Source organism: Pempheris klunzingeri, chromosome 12 (assembly GCF_042242105.1).
Source record: "Pempheris klunzingeri isolate RE-2024b chromosome 12, fPemKlu1.hap1, whole genome shotgun sequence".
Taxonomy (NCBI): domain Eukaryota; kingdom Metazoa; phylum Chordata; class Actinopteri; order Acropomatiformes; family Pempheridae; genus Pempheris; species Pempheris klunzingeri.
Window position 1 is genome coordinate 22964007 of NC_092023.1, and position 20259 is coordinate 22984265.

The 20259-nt window shown below is 43.1% G+C and overlaps 2 protein-coding genes across 2 annotated transcripts; one reads left to right on the forward strand and one right to left on the reverse strand.

The window, feature by feature from the left end:
* Positions 1-341: 341 nt before the first annotated feature.
* On the forward strand, positions 342-16308 carry nt5c2a (5'-nucleotidase, cytosolic IIa). The gene is made up of 17 exons (XM_070841048.1): positions 342-507; positions 5363-5436; positions 5941-6058; positions 6200-6295; positions 6891-6982; positions 9217-9274; positions 9452-9545; positions 9639-9692; positions 9857-9940; positions 10114-10155; positions 10386-10493; positions 10638-10704; positions 11055-11225; positions 11619-11670; positions 12298-12358; positions 13992-14168; positions 14266-16308. The coding sequence occupies exons 1-17, from the start codon at positions 407-409 to the stop codon at positions 14503-14505; spliced, it is 1689 nt and encodes a 562-aa protein (XP_070697149.1). The 5' UTR covers positions 342-406; the 3' UTR covers positions 14506-16308.
* Positions 16309-16880: 572 nt separating this feature from the next.
* borcs7 (BLOC-1 related complex subunit 7) lies at positions 16881-19600 on the reverse strand. The gene is made up of 5 exons (XM_070841079.1): positions 19448-19600; positions 18947-19009; positions 18822-18865; positions 18674-18694; positions 16881-18587 (listed from the first exon to the last, which is right to left on the reverse strand). The coding sequence occupies exons 1-5, from the start codon at positions 19577-19579 to the stop codon at positions 18536-18538; spliced, it is 312 nt and encodes a 103-aa protein (XP_070697180.1). The 5' UTR covers positions 19580-19600; the 3' UTR covers positions 16881-18535.
* Between the last annotated feature and the right edge of the window lie 659 nt (positions 19601-20259).

Sequence of the window (20259 nt, forward strand, 5' to 3'; positions counted from 1 at the left end):
AAAGACATAGAAAAATTGATCAAACTTACCAAAGCTGCTCATCATTTGATGCCCATCCTCCTTGTGCTGTACTGCACAACCATGACATGTACAACCTCTATTTAAAGAAAGATCTTTAAATAGAGGTCAATGGCATGGTTGTGCAGTGCAGCAGCACGTTTCAGTTTCAGTGAAAGCTCTTTCAAGATTTCCTTGGAGGCCAGCGCTGACAGTTTGTTTTTTCTGGTCTGAAACCGCTGAGGGTTGAGGAGGAAGAGAAACGTGACTTTCTCTCTGTCTCTAAACCAGCCCCAGGGTCTGTGTCACTAGTCTGTGTCACTATTTAACACAGTAACAGCCACACAAGCTGACTGACTGTGTCTGTGTGTCTGGCTTTGATAGGCAGAAACAGTTTTAACAGTTCAAGATGACAACATCGTGGAGTGACCATCTGCAGAACTATGCCGACCTACCGGCCAACATGGACGGCGTGGCCATGAAGAAGTATCGACGTGAAGCTCACCACAGGTACGTGTTAGTCAGACTGCAAAAAACAAACGGCTAAAGTCTTGAACATGAACATGAACATGTTCATGACATAAAAGCTGCGGCTATGTGGCTGTGTGTAGGTATTGTTTAGTATTGGATATTACTGCATCAGAAGGGCTACAGATTAATGACCTTTGATAAAAACAAGTTCACACATGTTTCAGCAGCTTGAAGATATACTTATTGTAGATGCTTCCTGCACTTAGTGCTCCTTTTAAGAAGTGCTTGATGTTTAGAAGAAAGGCTCTGAGGCTCAGGCTTTAGTCATGGATCAATGAGGAATCTTGATTGGTTGGTGGCACTTGAACCAGGGATTTTATGAATAAACTTTGTTAACCTACTAAATTGCAAGCTGATTGACAGTTAGCAGGATCATAGCTGAGCTGAAGTTTGTCTGCCATAAACCCATTACAGCTACGGCTGCCTCTGTCCTTAGAGACAAAAACAGAACAATGTTCTTTTATTCTGGCTGTCATAAAACAACATGTTGGCCTGTCAGCGGTGTGCTTGATGCAGTTCAGTGAGATATCAGTTAATATTCCCTATAAAAAGTTACAAATCATACAAGGTAAAATCAGTGCACCAAAACACCATATCTGATGCATAGTTTTCGTCCCTGGCCTCAGCTCCGCTCTCTATTGTCACTGGTACTTTTCTGGATTTGCTTTTCCACCGCAGATGGCACCCTGACAGTGTAGGCAGCCCTCTTAGCTGGTCGTCATAGCAATGCTGCGTGAAGCTTCATCTTCAACATAACCTAAACACACGGGAACAATGGAGGCGCTAACTGACGAGCTTTAACCTACACCGTCCATTTAGTACCAAACTGACAATGTCTGCGTTTGGTCAGTTGACCACGCCATAGTTATTGGACACATGGAACCAGGAATAATTTCACTGATGCTACCGACTAGTCACACAATCCAAAAATTATTTCTAAAACATGACGGGTTGTCCTCACTAAAGCTGCCATGGCAGTGAAAAGAAAAACCAGAGGTCTGTTCTGTGAGCACACCGTGTATCTGTAGCTGCTTACTGTGATGCTATGGTGCATTTTTGATTTTGAAGGACTTACGTGGCTAGGGATGCATCAATATCCATACTGCTATCACACTTTGGGCCAATACTGACTCAGATAGCTAGATCAAGGATCAGTGACGATGAGGCTGATCTATTTGATTCAGTTCTATGTTTACATCTATGAGCGTGTACGGCGTCATGCATCGACAGGTAGACTCCCTGTGATCAGACCTCTAAACAGAACCACCACCTCACTCCTCAGGATTAGCTTGTTGTGCGTTTAGCATCACTGACTGTGAACCTGCCTGCCTGAAGAAGACCATAACGCTGCCATTTAACGTACAAGGTTTCCACTTGAACTGTGATTCCCTCATTATTTGGAAGAGTTTTAACCAATATGCTAAATTGTTATTTGTTATTTTGATAGTAAGTCAGTAACAATGTCTAACCATGCACTTATTTGTGAGCCTGATGTTGCCTCACAGTGAGGCATACAGCTTATTAATTAAACACCAGAATCAGATCAACACTCTGTATCACCTGACTCCTAAAGCCTAGGTATTTATAGGTGTCGGGACTGAGGAAGTTGATGTGTGACAATGTGCAGCTTTCAGGGGTTCTATTGTCGGGCTGTCTGTGCAGTCAGCTGTGTGCTCATACCGGAAGGTTTACTCCACTGCAACAGGAAGCAGGACCAGGAAGTCGGTGTCTGACTGAAACCTATAGAACAGGACAGCTACAACAGTTGTTTTCACAGGCTTGGACTGATAATTCTGTCCAATAATGGGAAACAACGAGTTTAAAGTAATTCCATGTCAAAGCATGCTATCAGCATCGTACTACCACTACGACTGATGACTTTGGCTTTTAATCTTTGGTTTGATCGAGAATCTGCTGAGAAAAGGATCTGTACTTTGAGCATGATAGTGGGGTTATGCATGGAACTGTTATGTGTCTATATCGCCAAGTATCAAAAGCTCACATCAAATGTCTGGTCCAAATCTTGTTAGGCTAAGTTCTTGTACAGCTGCTTGTGTTAAGACAACATGTCACAGCTTTGTGTTTTTGGAACTAAAACATAATAAGTCACAATAACTGTAATAAGCACTTTCAGTCAATACTCAGCCCTGCATAGTGTCCACTCAAGGTCCACTTGCTGGCTTGCTCCGGAGCTTTCAACCACATCCTGGACTGTGCCCGGTTATCGTGGAACTATAGATGTTCGGACCAAGTGTCCACATTGGCTTAAAAGCTGATGTTAGCACTTCGTTGCAGACTGCTGATGCTTTAAAAGCAAGTTGAGTTTAAATTCTAATGTATGAATGCTTACTTTACTTAAAAATAAAGGCACACATTTTACCCCAAGACCGACAGTCTCTTGATAAAAATGCACTGAAATATCTGATGTGTCAATGTTCCCTTCTGCATGTGTGAGACTTCTATAGACAGCGGGTATTTGGGGCAGGTCTTATTGCTGATGTTGGGACACAACAGGGTTCTGAGCTGTAATAGAATCTAGATTACTTCCTGATGAAGACAGTAGAGTGATCAGTAGTGAGCCCAGTGGCCATGGGTTCAGTGGTAATACGACATGTATTCTCTATTACAAAGCTTTCCAAGGGATCTGGCTCAAAACCATCCTGCAATGAGGTATGCCATCCTTTTGTTGTTGAACCAAACTGCGACTACTGACTAAATGACTCCTCCGTTTTAATGTCCATGATGTGAATTGATTCTCCATCCAACTCTCATGGAACTCCATCCATACTGACACTGACTGTGAGTCTGGTCTCTCCCTGTGAGAGACAGCAGCTGCTGGTCATTTGTGATTTCTTGGTGTTAGCTCCTCCTGTTGCATTTCTCTCTTTCCTGCATCTTTCCTTTAGCCCTCATCTTCTCTGGTCAATCTGATGATCTCTCTCACACCATCTGAATTGAAAATCAAGGCCAGTGTGCAGTCTGAGCCACAGATTATATGCTCACGTTGTATAATCTGTATTTCCTCACATAAGCAGTCAGCGACGTAGGAGAAGCTAGAAGGAGGAAAACATTTGTGCGCCAGTCTGTCTTTTGTAAGGTGCTCACAGTGAGAGTTGTGCTCTTGATGTGAGTCACTGCTGGGCGGCAAACTGTAGAACAAAGTCTCACAACGTCAAGCATAGAGCTGAAACAATTCAATGATTTCTAGGTGAGTCAACCAGCAGAAACAATTTAAAGCTGAATAAAACAACAGCGCCAGACATTCTCTGATTCCAGCTCTGTTCTATATCACTGTGAACTCTATGTCTTTGTGTTTTGGACTGTGTGTGGGACAAAAAAAAAAAAGACCAAATGACTAATGGAGAAACTGATTTGCAGACGAATTGATAATGTGTCTCCCCCCCATTTCAAGCACTAGGATCTGGAATCAAATGCTTGGTCAGATTTTCAGTCATGTTTGTTGTTTGATTGTGTGCTCAGTTTGTAGATAATTCCACCTGACTAAAACTAATGCAAATTAATTCAATAGTCCTGCGATGAAGGTTATGATGTTCAATTGTTGTAGAAAGTGTTTTCAAGAGGGGCTAATTAAACTTAATAATGCTATCCTATAATGTAGTATTTAGTCTACCCTATTGATACCTAATCAGTGAAGGGAGGATTTACAGCAGGACTGTGATGTTAAACTGCATTAGCTTTAGCTAGCTGTACCTAATAAACTGGCAGCTGGGTGTGCACTTCCTAAATTAGAAGATACTGATGTTATCACGTTATTTTGGTGTCTTAAGAGACAGACGCATCGCACTGACTGTGGGAGGACACATTGTACTCTTCAGACACGATGTGTTCTCTTATGGCTTTAGCACAAAAGACAACTTCAGGTTTAATTCACAGATGGGACACACTTTGCAGAACGGATGCCTTGATGTCACTTTCAGTTTAATTTCTTACATTTCGTGGACTCTAATAATGTTAACAACTAACACAAATGTTTAATGCATCTGTAAAGTCAAGTCAGTTTTATTCATATAGCCAGATTTCACAATCTGCCTCAGGCCCCTTTGTAATCTATATAGCGTACAATACCCTCTATCCTTAGACGCTCGATTCAGTAAAAAGGCCCTGACACACCAGGCCGACGGTCAGCACCGCCAGAGGAGAAACAGAAGTGAAAAGCGCCTGTGATGAGAGAGAGTGGTGTTTGTTTTCCTTTTGTATATCCCCGTCCCTGGTCCACTGTGTTTCCTTTTTGAATGATGAGCACAGACTGCCTCCACCTGCTGGTATGGAGAGTCACTTCCTCTCACGGACACCGAGCGCACATGCTAGTTGGCTGGCTCAAGTGCAGCTTTTTGGACCAGACGCAGGTGACGTGAGGTGATGCAACAATTGGCCTTCATCACCGCTGGTTCTGTGATGTCGGTGTGGTGTGTCAGAGCCATAAGAAAAAAAAAATCTTAAAAGTACATCTGTCAAACATGCAATCACCAGAAATCACATGAGCTTACCATTTGGAGGGCACCGGAGGGCTAACAGTAGGGCTAAGAGGATTCATTTCAGGTGCACTGATCACTGTATAAATAACCAGTGCATGTATGTTGATGTTGTGCTTGTCAAATCTGATTAAAGTAACACATGGTAGTTCCCTCATAGGATGTCTCCATACATTAAAACCACAAGTATTGTTCAGTGTAGCCCTGATCCTTTTAAACACAAGACTAATTTGTCTACTGTTCACTGTGACATACAAGTGTGTTGTAGGACATCTAAGCAGTGCAGCATCGATTTAGAGCTGAAAGCTTCATGCATTGATTGGCCATACTTTGTTCTCCAGAGTGTTTGTCAACCGAAGCTTGGCCATGGAGAAGATCAAGTGTTTTGGTTTTGATATGGATTACACTCTGGCAGGTAAGTGCAGTTTGACCCTTGGTTGTTAAATACATAAAACTGTGGTGGCTAAAGCCTACACCACGTACATGTGGACAATCAATCTCACTCAGTCACACTGATACAGTTCAGTGTAAATGGTAAAACTGGACAGCCAATTTAAACAACCAATAATTATTTTGTGCATAGAAATACTGCAGATCTTAACCACTTATAACAACCGAGCCTCAATCTCATACCGATTTCTCGGTGAGTTGGACTGTTAGAATTAGGGCTATATTACTGGTACCGATATGTTCCAGTACTCATCATCAGTAAATCAAATCTTTTTAATGTTTCAGAACTATTTTCACTGGTCATGTGGTTGTGGGCAGCTTTGACACATCTGATACATATATTCATATGGCCAACAATACTGCATGGGGAGGTCAGATAAACTCTCCGTACAGCTTTCTTGTTGGATCAGTGTTTTTTGGCTCTGCCTTTGTATTTATGTGTGTGTTGTGCAAATGTCTGTCTGTCTAGTGTATAAGTCTCCAGAGTACGAGTCGCTGGGCTTCGACTTGACAGTGGAGCGCCTGGTGTCCATTGGATATCCCCAAGAGCTGCTTAACTTTGTCTACGACCCCTCCTTCCCCACCAGGCTGGTTCACAAAGCTCTTCCTTTTTTGGACCTATTTGAATATTGACTTGATATTTGAAGACCACCAACATTTTCTCACTCTTCTGTGCTGCTCTCTGTCTCTGACATTCTGTGTTAACTCACCTTCTCCGTTCTTTTCAGAGGTCTGGTGTTTGACACAATATATGGCAATCTGCTTAAAGTGGACACCTATGGGAACATCCTGGTGTGTGTGCACGGATTCAACTTCTTGAGGGGGTGAGGTCAATGTAGTCCACCACATCTCTAAAAAAACAAGGCAGTCAGCCAGATTGTTAGATCCCTCCTCCATTGCACCCATAACAGTATTCTTCAGTCAGCCATGCTGGTGGCACTGTGAGGCTGTACTTCAAACTATATGCGAACGTCAGCTTGCCAACACACTCTGTGTGACAGTGTTACCATGCTGATGTTAAGCATGTTCACTGCCTTAGTTTAGTACATTAGCATGCCAACATCGACTAAACAGCACCAAGCATAAAGTATAGCAGAGGCAGATGGGAATGTCGTTAGTTGGTCATGAATAAAGGATGATAGATCAGATGTCAGAGAATCACCAAAGTGATTACAAGCAACAGGCAGTTAAATCAGGTTTAAATGAAAGTTTTCAAGTTTTAAATTTAAACTTGCTGAATAAATGTTTGAGCACTGTTAGTTCTGTAGAGCAGCATCTTAATGGGCACATCCCTGGCTTGTAAGATGGACACTTCTGCTGCAGAGGGAGCTAATAGGAATGCATTGTAATGCAAATAATGTATTCGATGTGTAGTATAACTCATGTCCTGATTTGACCTTCTGTGCTCCCTCTGCACAGACCTGACATTAGAGAAATGTACCCCAACAAATTCATTCAACGTGGAGACACAGACCGCTTTTACATCCTCAACACACTCTTCAACCTACCTGGTAAGATAAAAGAAACAACTGGACCACAACTGGTATTCATCTTAGCAGTAATAACTGAGACTGAGTATTAAACTAATAACATATATAAATCAACTACATATGATATTTAAGGTATTCATGGTGAATTAGCTGAGCAAGATTAGCAATTTTTACCATCAGGCTTCAGGCATAATTTTTTACTTTTTGAATTCATGATTATAATAATTAATTTGAATAATCAGTGCATCGTTAAATCAATTGAATAATAGATTTCAAAAAGAAAATGGAAAGTAATTAATTTAGTCATTTGAAAGACAGAAGTAGCAAATTATGTTGAAGGTGAAGATAAATATATTAAACAGATAGAAAGATATTAAAAGGTAAAGAAATTTAGCCAGACATAAGATGCAGTCCCAATTTTATGTGGATGCTATTGCAGAAAATTCACATCAGGCCAAACATTTCTGGAAAGTACTTAATGAAATGGGCTCCACAGGAAAGTCCAAAACAAAATCTGGAAATATTTGACTAGTCATTGACGATGAAACTGTGTGTAAATAAATGAAAGGTTGCTGTTCCATTTTAATAAGATTTTTACCACCATCGCTGCTGCTTTTGGTTGCTAAACTACCTCGTGGCTCAGGGAGATACAGCCCATCATTTGTGAATTATAGATAGGATGCGTCTATCTACATTACCCACAATTAAAGCAACTAGCTTAGATTCTAGAGGGATAGAGCCAATATAATTTCTTTTTCTACTGTTATTACTCACATGGGCTAAATTCCCATGCAAGCTGAAAAGGGCTAGGGTTGTTCCCCTTTTTATGCAGAATACTAAATCAGAGGTTGGAAATGATAGACCAGTATCAGCAGGTTGAGGAGTATACAAAATGTGTTGTATGCACTTCAGTAGGCTAACTCTACTGAAACCTGTCTTATTCATCTGTTTGACTTTGTTAGACAAAAGTATGTTGGCATGATCTTGCTTGATTTGCAAAAAAGCCTTTGACGCAATGACTGTTGACAGAGTTTCAGTACATGGGTTTTAGACATCTTGTTATAAAATGGTGCACCTCTTACCTCACAAGAAGAACTCAAGTCTGTGATGTTGAAGGGGTTAATACGAACCTCATGATATGTGGAGTGCCTCAAGGCTCTATTTTAGATCCTTTTATTTTATATGTATATAAATGCAACGCTGTGAAATGCAAACTCCTGCTGTACATGCTGATGACTCTGTGTTACTGGTTTCTCGAAATGCTGCCAGTGAGATTGATGAGGCTCGTAGATAACAAGCTTTCAGTCCATTTGGGTAAAACGGAGTCGATCCTTTTTGGAACAAAGAAGAAACTGTCAAGAACAAATACATTGAGAGTTTCTTGTCATGGAGTGGAAGTTGTATTCCAGACATGCTTCTCATATTTAGGAATAATATTGAAGCAGTCACTCTGTTGTGAACCTATTGCGGCTAAAATGTTACCTAAGTGTGCCAGGAAGTTCAAGATCCTGTTTTGCAGAGCAAGGCTCTATAAGTTTTCAGTTGAGAAACTTCTTGTGTCATTTTGAATATGCGTGTTCTGCCTCGTACTCTTGTAAGGAATGTAGTGAGAAGTTCGTTTTTTTTAGCCTGATGCCATGTTGTGAAACAACTTTCCTACAGATCAAGTCTTTAAATATGTGAAGGGCTTACACAAGTGAGGTTAGGACTTCACTACAGAAGAGGGAGTCAGATTTATAATGAAATTTGCAATAACATTGTTATTTGTCTTTGTTTTGATGTTTCTGTGATATAATTGTCTTTTTTGGATTTTCGGATGTTTTTTGTTTAATTTTGTTTAAATGTGTCATTTAACATCTTTGGACCATGTTCGAAGTAAATGTTTTCACTTCAACATGTTCTTTGCATTTTTTGTTTCTGTATCTGATCATTTATTTCTGCTAACTCATATTTTAGTTTGACTCTAATACCACTTAGGAAATCAGTTGCCCTGTGAAAAATGTTAGGAAGAAAATTATGGATTTCCTGTAAACTAAAAGGGATTACAGAAAAGCAGAAATGCCTCAACTAGAGAAAAAACCAAACCACAAAGTCTTGTGCAGCCCTGTGTTGCAGGATGAGAAAAAAATGACCCTTGTGTCTTGTTCACTGAAAAGGCTGTGAATTCTTTACATTGTTGATTCATCATGTTGAATGCATGACAATATTCAGGACCTTAGTCACTCTCACTGGCTCTCTTATTTCTTCTTCCTCAGAAACGTACCTCTTTGCTTGCCTAGTTGATTTCTTCAGTAACTGCTCCAGATACTCAAGGTACTGCACACTCACTGTCGCATACAAAATACCGGGTGTCTCTAGGAACTGAAGCTTAATAAGAGCTTGTTTAAAGACAATCATGTTCAGACTTTCAGTGGAATTTCAATATCCCATGATGATTAAAACGCTCTTTGTGCAGACTTCAGTGTTGACATATTTTATCCATCTCTGTAGTTGTGAGACTGGCTTCAAAGACGGAGACCTTTTCATGTCCTACAAGAGCATGTTCCAGGACGTACGAGACGGCGTGGACTGGGTTCATTTCAAGGTAGAATAATTTCCTTTTCTAGGCAGGCATAGGCCATCTCCTGCAGTCCGTTCATTTGCAGCCGTCAATCCACTGCTATGTTTCTCTTCACAGGGGTCCTTAAAAGAAAAAACGGTTGAAAACCTGGAAAAGTATGTGGTAAAGGATGTAAGTAAAGCAGCATAACGAGGTCTGCTTATAAATATACACCAGCTACATACCAATCTGGACTAAATCTGGGCTGACAAAATACTGTATTACTCCGTAAAATAATACAATTGCTGTATTACTTTCTGAGTTATCAATGTAATTTCTGTTTTTCCTCCAACAAGCCGAAGCTTCCTCTCCTCCTCAGTCGCATGAATGAAGTAGCCAAAGTGTTTCTGGCCACCAACAGTGATTACAAATACACAGAGGTGAGAAGAACGTTTCCAGTCAGACAGGACAGACTTAAGGCAAACCAGAAGCCATTGTCTTGTTTTATCTCTATATTGTCTGTAGAGTTTCACAGTTGCTTGAATGGTGGTGCTGTAAGCTGCCTAACGAAGTGACAATACCAGCTCTCTCCCCACTCTCCATCTTTTTACAGAAAATTATGACGTACCTGTTTGACTTTCCTCACGGCCCAAAGGTAACACTCGTGATTTCATGATATTTGTATTGTCAGGCATCTCAACACATTTGCATTGCACCATGATGTCTTGCTGTTCGTCGTGGTATGATGAAAGAGTGTTCAAGAGAGAAGACTAAAAAACATCAGATGTCATTTTTCTTTAATGGTGAATGAGATGAGGTGTCAGAAGACATTGAAATCATAAAGTGTGTGTGTGTGTGTGTGTGTGTGTGTGTGTGTGCGCGCAGCCTGGTACACCCCACCGGCCCTGGCAGTCCTACTTTGACCTTAGCCTGGTGGACGCCCGCAAGCCTCTGTTTTTTGGAGAGGGAACTGTGCTGCGACAGGTTGACACTGTGAGTGTGTTCAGTGGAAGCCTGCATGGACAAAATAATGTTGTAGAGCTAATCTGTCTTGAGAGAGTTCGGTCAATCACATTTTTGCTTCAAAGAGATGAATTAAAAAGTGTCTCGGTGTGACTGAGTCTTAGTTTCTTTCAGATCACCGGTCGGCTGAAGATCGGCACATACACTGGACCTCTCCAGCACGGTATTGTTTATTCTGGAGGTAAATAAGGAGCCTTCTTAACACAGCTTGTTAAATTATTCACTAATTAATTAATTGACTGAAGAATTGAAATATTCACACAAACAACCACCTAGATATGTTGGAAAGTGATATTTGTAATGTAACAGGTTGGGATTTCTAGCCTCTTTAATGGATTCACCACTCATGTGGTTGAACAGAGACAAGTGCAATGTTTGTTTGCATCCGAGATGGAAAACAGGACTATATTACAATTGCAGTTAACATCAGTAGAGAAATATAAAAGTAGTTGCTTCATATAAAACCATCATGGATCACTGCTTGAAGAGGTCCTGACAGTGTATTTTGAAAGTGCCTCCCTGTTCTCCCAGGTTCTTCAGACATCGTGTGTGATTTGCTGGGTGCTAAAGGAAAGGACATCATCTACATTGGAGACCATATTTTCGGTGACATTCTCAAATCCAAAAAGCGTCAGGGCTGGAGGACTTTCCTGGTGATACCTGAGCTGGCCCAGGAGCTGCACGTGTGGACTGATAAGAGCTGTGAGACTGGACACATTAACACTCATACATACATATATACACACACACAGGTAACTTTAGAGCTCTACATATAGAAATCTATTAGACTTGTAGAAGTAGCACTAGGCACAGCACAGCTCATTGGTATTTATTACGTAATCTAAGAAGATATTCACACATTACCACGGATGACACAAACTGTGACTGAGCTTCAGGTTTCTGCTGATTTCCAGTGCTCTATCTTTCACAAGGTGTAATCAAATAATTCCCTTAATCTCAGATCAGCGCTAGGCCAACTGGTCTGAGCTGCATGTCAACGTGTTGACATTTTTGAGAACCAGACAGTCCCAAAAAGTCAAAGACAAACCATTGTGATTGTGGTGTGATGTGCTAAAGCCAGTTGTTGTTTTTCAGCCATATTTGAGGAGCTGCAGTCTCTGGACTGCTTCCTGGCAGAGCTTTACAAGTAAGTGCCGCTTCGTTAAGGCAACTATTTCATGTGTGTTGTAGTGTGTCCATAATGCACCTTATAGAGATTCTGGTGCTTTTGTGTCAAGGCCACAAAGATCCCTGTATTTTAATTGGCTAGTAGGTGCCTGTTCTCCTCACCTAAAGTTTAGTGAATTGCCTTGACTTCTGTAAAACCAGTGTTCCTACTTAAATCACCTTAAACTTTCATTTTCTTAAGCTGATTGAAATGCATATACTGTATACTGTACCGTGTATACTGAGTATGTCATTGGTTTATTTATATGTTTCTGTACATACTTGTGTACTGTACTCGGTCTTTGCCCTTACTGACAGAATGACCAACATACCACTGGCAGCAGTGACTATGCTCTGCAGACAGGTGTGGTCCTGTCATCTACTCTCAGCATCAGTTTGGTGTAATAGCAGAGATATACTTTTCTTTAATGTGTGAAACTGGCCAGGATGGGCTGTGCGATGTCCCAGAAAGAGGCCCTTAAAAATTTGCCGTGTGTTATTTAATCTTGCCTAGCAGAGCTGGTGTAGCTCACAGCAGATGTTGAAACTCTATTTCAGATGAAGCTGGTTTCACAGATCACCGTACACTTGTTATTTTTGTCCTTAGGCATCTGGACAGCAGCAGCAATGAGAGGCCAGACATCAGCTCACTGCAGAGACGGATTAAGGTACAAGCTCCCACTCACACATTTCCTCTCCTGTCTCCAGTAAACATTATTATATACAGTTTGAAGAATAATTGTGTCAAACTTACATTTGCTGATATTGCCAATATTTCCATTACTACTACTTGACTGCTACATGGCTAATACCTCTAAACACAGAAGAGCTCTCACTGTCCCTGATGGTATTCGTTTTTTCTTACCATTGAGGAGCTTTTAACATTCACAGCCTGTAAAGATAAGTGAGTCTAGTTTTAAACTGGTAGTTGTGGTGTAGTAAGTGCAGGAGTGGAGGACACTATCAAATGTGCATGTTGCTGTCACATAGTCAGTGTGTTAGGGCCATTGTAGGTTAAAAAAAATTAAAATACAAAGCAGGGGCGGGAGTAACATTCAAAGAAGAGAAATCATAAGATTTCTTTCTTTTGTCTACTTCATGTTGGAAGGTCCCCACTCTGAACTTGATTTAAAAAGTGGCGTTGTTCATTGAACACAGCTGAAAGTTTGTAAATTCTGAACATGAACCTAATTTGCAGTGGGGTTTGAATCATTTTGAGTGGAACTGTATGTGCAAGTGGTGAAGATGTGGCTGCTGAGGTGACTGGAGAGCCACCACGGTGTCAGGGCAGTGACTCTAACATCTGGAGCAGCGAATGCACTTCACCATAACAAAACTTGAATAAACAAATAAATTGTGTTCATCTATCAGTTTTCCATTTTCAAATAATATCCCAGGGGAGGGAACATGGCAAAATTGGCATTCAGAACGGTAAAGAACCAAAACAGTGAGGAGTATCGATATGAGTAGTTGTATCAATAATTGCCGAACAATACAATACCAACTCTATTCTCTGTCAAATTGAAAAAGCAATAGACTGAAGGTGATTTTTTTGCTTCAGTCAAAAGCCTTTTCTCAAGAGGACCCGTGTTTCATCCAGTCGACTTATCGGGTTTATCGCTGATGACCCGTGGGATTGCAGTGTGAAGTATGAAGTTGATCAAATGACCAGGGTTCTTGTCAGTACTGGGAGCTAAGCAATTGGCACATAGTGAACCGCCATGTCCCAAACAGGCACTGCACTTGTCAGAGCTAGAAAAGTTGCATTTGCTAAAGTACGCATGTGAATACTGACAGCAGAAACAAAATGCAAACCTAGAAACTGAAATGTAAAACTGGCATTTTAAGTTGGAAAAGTTGACAAGAAGAACATAACATTGTATCATTTCAATTGTTTCTCTACATGAAAATACTTTTTAAAAATGCTAAGCATTTCTGAAAATACATAAATCTGAAATGAATTACTTATTTGGAAATCCCACCCTTGCCTTTGGGCACCCCAGTAAATACATTTTGAAAATCCAGCTTTGCCCAGGGCCCTCTAGTAAGCTCCTGTTGCCATCTGTGGGACTTTAATTTTGTGTCTGTGGCTGCCTGGTAAGCTAATGTGACAATCTGAGGGGCTTTTATTTTGGGAGAGTGTGTGTGTGTGTGCGTGTGTGTGCGTGTGTGCGCGTGCGTGTGTGTGTGTGTGTGCGTGTGTGTGACAGAGAGAGAGAAACTTCTGTTGAAAATAAAAGAGACAAACCATGGCTGCCAGAATTCTGAGAGTTGAGGAAAATGTCTCTGTGTCTTGTCCAGAAAGTCACCCATGACATGGACATGTGCTACGGCATGATGGGGAGTCTGTTTCGCAGCGGATCGCGTCAGACACTGTTTGCCTCCCAAGTGATGCGCTACGCTGACCTGTACGCCGCCTCCTTCATCAACTTGCTCTACTACCCCTTCAGCTATCTGTTCCGAGCTGCACACGTACTGGTGAGGTTCACTCAGGCCCACGTTTAATGTTTCTGTAATTTCATGTTTTTGTTCTATGGCATCACTTTGAAAACTGTCCCCCCCCCCACCCCCCCAGATGCCTCATGAGTCGACAGTGGAGCACACCCACGTTAACATCATCGACACTGAGTCGCCACTGGCCACACGGAACCGCCACGACGTCGACCTGAAGGAGATGGAGTGCAAACGGCATCAGCTGACCCGCTCCATCAGCGAGATCCAGCCCCCCCACTTCTTTCCTCAGGCTCCACAGGAGATCACCCACTGCCATGATGAGGATGATGACGAGGAGGAGGAGGAGGAGGAGGAGGAGTAGGTGAGGGAGGAGCCTTCCTCTCACACCCTGGACATCCTGTTTTCTCTCTCCTTGAGTGAACGACCACATGCCAGGAAGCGGCCGAGTCTGGGGGGGTCGGGCCCACTGGCTGACTTATTTTACTGACTTCCATTTTCACTGTGAGAAGAGCGGGGTCAGTGTGGGCCCCACTGGGGGACCTGGCCTTGTCTGTCCTGTCTGTCCCATTCACAGGGAAAGAGAGTTTGTGTTTTAGCAGTATTCATTCATTCATTCTGGGATGGTGACGCTGCACACGACTCCAGAGGAGACGAGAACCGTCTGTTGGCTCGTAGCTCTGGGGGCTCCGCATGTATTCATTTGTACTTGTACAGCTTACTGCCATGCTGCTTCCTGCTGCACCCCACCCATCACTGGAAAACATGCACAAAAGGAGGGGGAACACATTCATCTTAACCAAGCTTCACCTGTAAAGGAATAAACCGCCTTAAAACTGGACAGACAGCCATATTGGTTCCATCATTTAGAATTGGGACGAGGTGTCATTTAGTTCCTCTTCCAAAGAATAACGGCTAACTAATGCTGATATGACGCCCTGCACAATGTTTAGGAGGGGCGGTGAAACATTAGTTGCTTTGAGTTGATGCTGTTTTGAACATGAATGTTGAGTTATTTTCTGCTGAGCGACAGGTGACGGGGAAGGAGGGGACAGTGACAACACTGAGGTAGGCTCAAATGATAATACGCCAGTGTTTTCACTGTCCAAGTGTACTATTGAGATAGTGAGCACATCAAAATGTAGCCTTACTTATTTTATATATATATATATATATATATACTTACTTATTTCTTACCATGAATGTAAAAGTTAGACTTAAGTGTCTCCTCAAGTTTCTATTTTCAGTGTTTCTTTTGACTTCTTTAGTCAAACTTTTGAATGTTTTGTCTAAATGTATTCAAAAAATGTCACCCAGCCAAATTTCTAGACAAATTTGAGATTGGTCTATATTTTGAGTCGCCATGTCAAAGTTAAGAGAAGTATCCTGCTGTAGTTCTGCTGTGTGAGTTTGTCTTTAGATTATTTATAGAGGACCTGCTGCTGCAGTGAGAACCTGATCAGGACTGTCTGCTGTAATGGGAGCCTGCTGGGGGCCCGTCTCCTCATGCACCTCGTCAGCACACAGTCCGCATAACGACGGTGCATTTGTGTGTTTTGGTAGAGTTTAGTGCCGAGCAGGCTGGTTTTCTTTGATTTTAAAGGACCTGGGACTTAAGAGGACCTGTTTGCCATAAAGGTCACACCAGCTGCAGAGATCACACAGGACTGATGTGGTTCACACGAGGCTAATCAGCCTTTTCTCGCTCATTCTGCTGCTGCTAAACGTGCCGATATACTGATTTGCTGAAGCTGTGTCATCCTGTTGGTCTGAAGAGACAGATCTCCTCCTTGTGCTCAGGTGGATGGATTGTTTGACCTTTTGAAGCCATGTTGCACCGTGAGATGTTCCTCTTGTTGTTTGGGAGTACGGGAGCAATGGTAGACGGTGTTACTGCTGCACTTTCACAGCGGGCCATGTTTCAGCACGCCATACCAGCGGTTCAGACGTGTCACTTTGACACTCAGGGTCGTGACTGTTGAGCATGTCCGTATTAGTGGCGCTGACTGCTGTCAGCTTTGATATTCAGACACCCAAGTGTAAAGCGAACCAAAAGACTTTCATTTTTACCAGCTGTGGTTCATGCATGTTTTGAAATTGCATTTCTTGTTTTATTTGGAAGGTTGCCTTTTGTATTAAAGAACGGTGAAAAGCTGAGATGCTTCCAGTCATGGCTGATGTTTCCAATACATTTTGTGATCTCACGCTGTCGGGGAACTGAACACCGGTACAAACTCAGCTGCTGCAGAGGTTTAAGGGTACAGTGACCTCATGAAACATGTACAATGACAGTGAGCGATCGATGAAAGGTAAAACCTGAACGAGTGGGAACAGAACTGATACAGGAGCTTTTCTACAGGACACCATCTGCTCTGATTGGTCGGAGACTACTAGCCTGACTAACCAGCACAAATAATGTTTAGTCTTGGCGTCCTGAGGTGAGAGGGTTCCTGAGAGGCAGAAGGTGGAAGGTGTTCCTGATGCTGTCCCTGGACCTGTATCCTCGCAGACCTCAGCGCTCTGATAAGACGACGTGCTGTCGCAGGGGAAGAACATTATTTAGACTCAAGGTTTAAGAAGGGAGCTGAAAATGACTTTGCACCCCCTGAGAGGTGGTGGGGGAGATATGGGCTGAAGGCAAATACTGAGCAAAGTCCTTCATTTGACAAGGAGACGTGTGGGTGGTAGAGGTCAGCTCACAATTGACTGGAGGTGGAATAGATGTGAAACAAGGTCCTCTTTGGTGGTAAGCCTTTATTCAAACAGTCTCACCGACAGGCCTGAGCTCAGGGTCAGACAGACAGTGGAATAATGGACTAACGTGCATTTCCACATTAAAATAAGAAGCAATGTAGATCATCACTTGATGCCCCGACACCAAGTCTGTCCACAGAGTTCAGTAAAACCTGCATCACTTCCACTAAAATACAGCCGATGCACAGACATACAGCTGTCTGACCAGCACAACAGAACAGAGTACGTTTCTATACAGAGATCGCATTACATGCTCCAGGTGTGTCCAGATGTTACCCATCCATGTTCCCAACAAGTCACAGTGAACTAATGATCGAGTCGCTGTGACTTTGTGATTATGTCACTTAACAGTTCATACATTCAATGATGTGCAACCAAATCAGACTCCTGCTGTGTTGGAGTTGACTTCAGGGCCATGAGCTCTGATTTTAGATTTCTATGAAACATGAAGCTGCTGTTTTAATCAGCTTTCAGACTGACAATATTTCTGTAAGCAGATCACTCGTAGCCTTATAAGAAAGTGTTACTGACGGGTCATACTCATACCTATATATACATACTACTATTGTCCTTGTGCTGAACCTGTTTATTCCCAAATGTTTGTAACATTTGACAGTTCATTCAAAGCTCTGAGGGGTTTGATGTGAACAGAAGTCACATGGTAGACTGAAGAACCTGCTGATTGTGTTTGTTCATGAACGGGTCACATGACAAAAACGCTCCTCTCAGAAACATGATGCTGAGCTGTGACTCTACAACTATCTACAGACGTGGACTCTGCTGACTAGCCAGTCGTCACTGAAGGCCAGCATGTCCTGTCTGTGCGCGCCCCCCCCCCCGAACAGCACATCAGTCCACTGGTGGTGCACACGTGCAGCATTAGGTAACAGGACGGCAGCACGGCTTCAGGGACGCCGTCAGGGCCAAGCAGCTGTTAGGCCTTCAGGCCGCTGATAAGTCTGCCCCTTTGCTCCTTATCACGAGTCTGTGCTGATGACGAAGGCTCTTGGTTACAATTTCTCAACTCTATGGAGAAATATTCTCATAACACAGACTTTCCTCAGCTGCCTGGCACTCTGCAGGGAGCCCCCAGACCCATGAGGGGACGGGCTAATGTTATTATGAGGAAATCTACCTTCACATGCATGAAAATGAAGCAACCTTTGCACTTGGCTCAGGTCCAAAACCAAACTAATAGTCCTGATGGGGGCGCTGCAGCATTTCAAACTTTGAAAATTGTGTGTCTTCGTTTCATTGACATGAGATGAACTGTAGCTGAGCTGCATGTCGATAGAATGAGTTGTGGTCAGGTGAGTTAGGAATTATAGAAAAACTTAAATACATAACAACATACAGTCACACATTTAACATAACGCATGAAGAAAAACTGTCCTTGGTTTGCAGAGTAACTCTGAGACCTGGGGGGGGGGGCTGTGTTTGTGTTTGGCACAGAGCAGAACATCACCTCTAAATCATGACAGGAAAACTGCAGCTGCCAGCCGTGCGTTACACAGTAGAAATGTGGCAGCTATATGTGTACAGACACCTAAACTCCTGCTGACACAGCATGGGTCCACACAGGACCCTCAGGAGGTGTGTGTATGGGGGGTGGGGGGGTGGCGAGGTCCCCCGTCGCTCCATCACTTCAGCAGGTGCCTCAGCTGGTCCTGCAGGTTTTTCGAGTGCTCCACGCTGCAGGACGAACATGAGCAGACAGGACAGTCGGTCACCACTGTGTTCTGGCCTGCTGCTGACACTGATCAAGTGTTCACACTTACTTCTTCTGGATGGCCTCCTGCCTGAAAGACAGACAGACACACAGTCAGTCAGACAGACAGACACACAGACAGACAGACACTCTCCCACAGTCATCTACACTTTGAACACAGGCTTTCAGAGACATGAGCAGAGCTGACTGATACTCACTGATACTGCAGATGTGTGGTGATGATGGACATCTTCCTCAGACTCTGGAAGACAGGAGACAGTGTGATGCAGCCTGTGTGGTGTGGAATTAACTCTTAGAGGCGCCTATGAAATCCTGTACTCACATCCTCAGAGTGCAGGATGGCGTCCTCCTGGATCACCATGTTTCTGGCTGCTTGACCAAGAAGCTGGAAGAGACATTAGTGTTTACAGACCATCCCCCTTCATTCATCTAGCAGACTGTGACAAGCTGCTCCTTTTACCACCACAAACCTCCAGTGAGACAAACAACAGCAGCAACGTCACATTCTGCCAACTCAGAGGACTCAAGCTAACGAGTCTGAGAGGCAGTGACGTCAGTGTGAGGAAGATGTGGCTTCATCTTCATCCTCAGCAGACACTCTGCCGGCGTTCGTGTTCAGTGGGTCTGAAACGACAAACTTCAGCTCCATCCAAACTAAAAGGACCGAGCAGCATCCTGCTGGCCTGCATTAACTAACGAACAGACCCCCCAGGGCCCGTTCACACAAGCAGCAGGCGGCCCTGCTACCGTTTCCGGTGTCGGTAGCTAGCAGCCTGTTAGCATCAGCTAACATTTTTGGATTAAATCTTTAGTATCGCTTTACCTCCTGACTCCGGGATCCCTTCAGTACTTGGCGGGTCAGCGCGATCACATCCCCGCTACAGGAGCCCACTTTATCGGACAGTAACCCTTTGACAGACTGGCCGAACCGCGGCTGAGGCTCCGCTTGTGCCATCTTCTGTTGTAGCTAACGACGGTGCGGGGGCAGGGTCAAAAGAGACCGCAACGCTTTCACGTCATAATTCAGGATCCTGCTGAACTAAAACCAAATAAATGGACTTTTCCTTTGTATGTCAGCATCACGTGAATGCATAACTCTACGCTAAATTAAGTTTTATGAATAATGTGCAACTTTAGATCCAATAAGAACAAAAGAGTAAAGAGTAAAAAAGTGTAAGAACAGTAACCAGCTGCTTTGAGGAAAAGTAGAAATACCACAGTGCAACAAATACTCAACTTCAAGCTAAGTCCAGAATTCAGTAAATATTCAGGGGTTTTACCAGCAGCTCTCAGAACCATAGCACTCCTAAGCCTTTCATGGCATCACGTTATGGTGGATCATATTGTGTGCTGCACTGTTTTGTGTGTCATGTTCATCTGCACAGTCAGCACGGGCCCCCCAGTCCCAGAGTGGAGAAAGAGGAATGCTGGAAAAGTACAAACAGCTCCAAATCGTGCAGTGAGGCACCTGCTGACTGCACCTTCAGTGTCCACGTCATGCGGACGTGTTTCGTCATGGTTTTCTGCAGGGATCCAACGAATCATGCGTCATCTTATCTTGTTTAAATTGGCCCGGCCTCAAATCTTCAGAGTCAAGGATTTGGCATTGAAGGAGGGGGGATAAAAGCGTGTGTG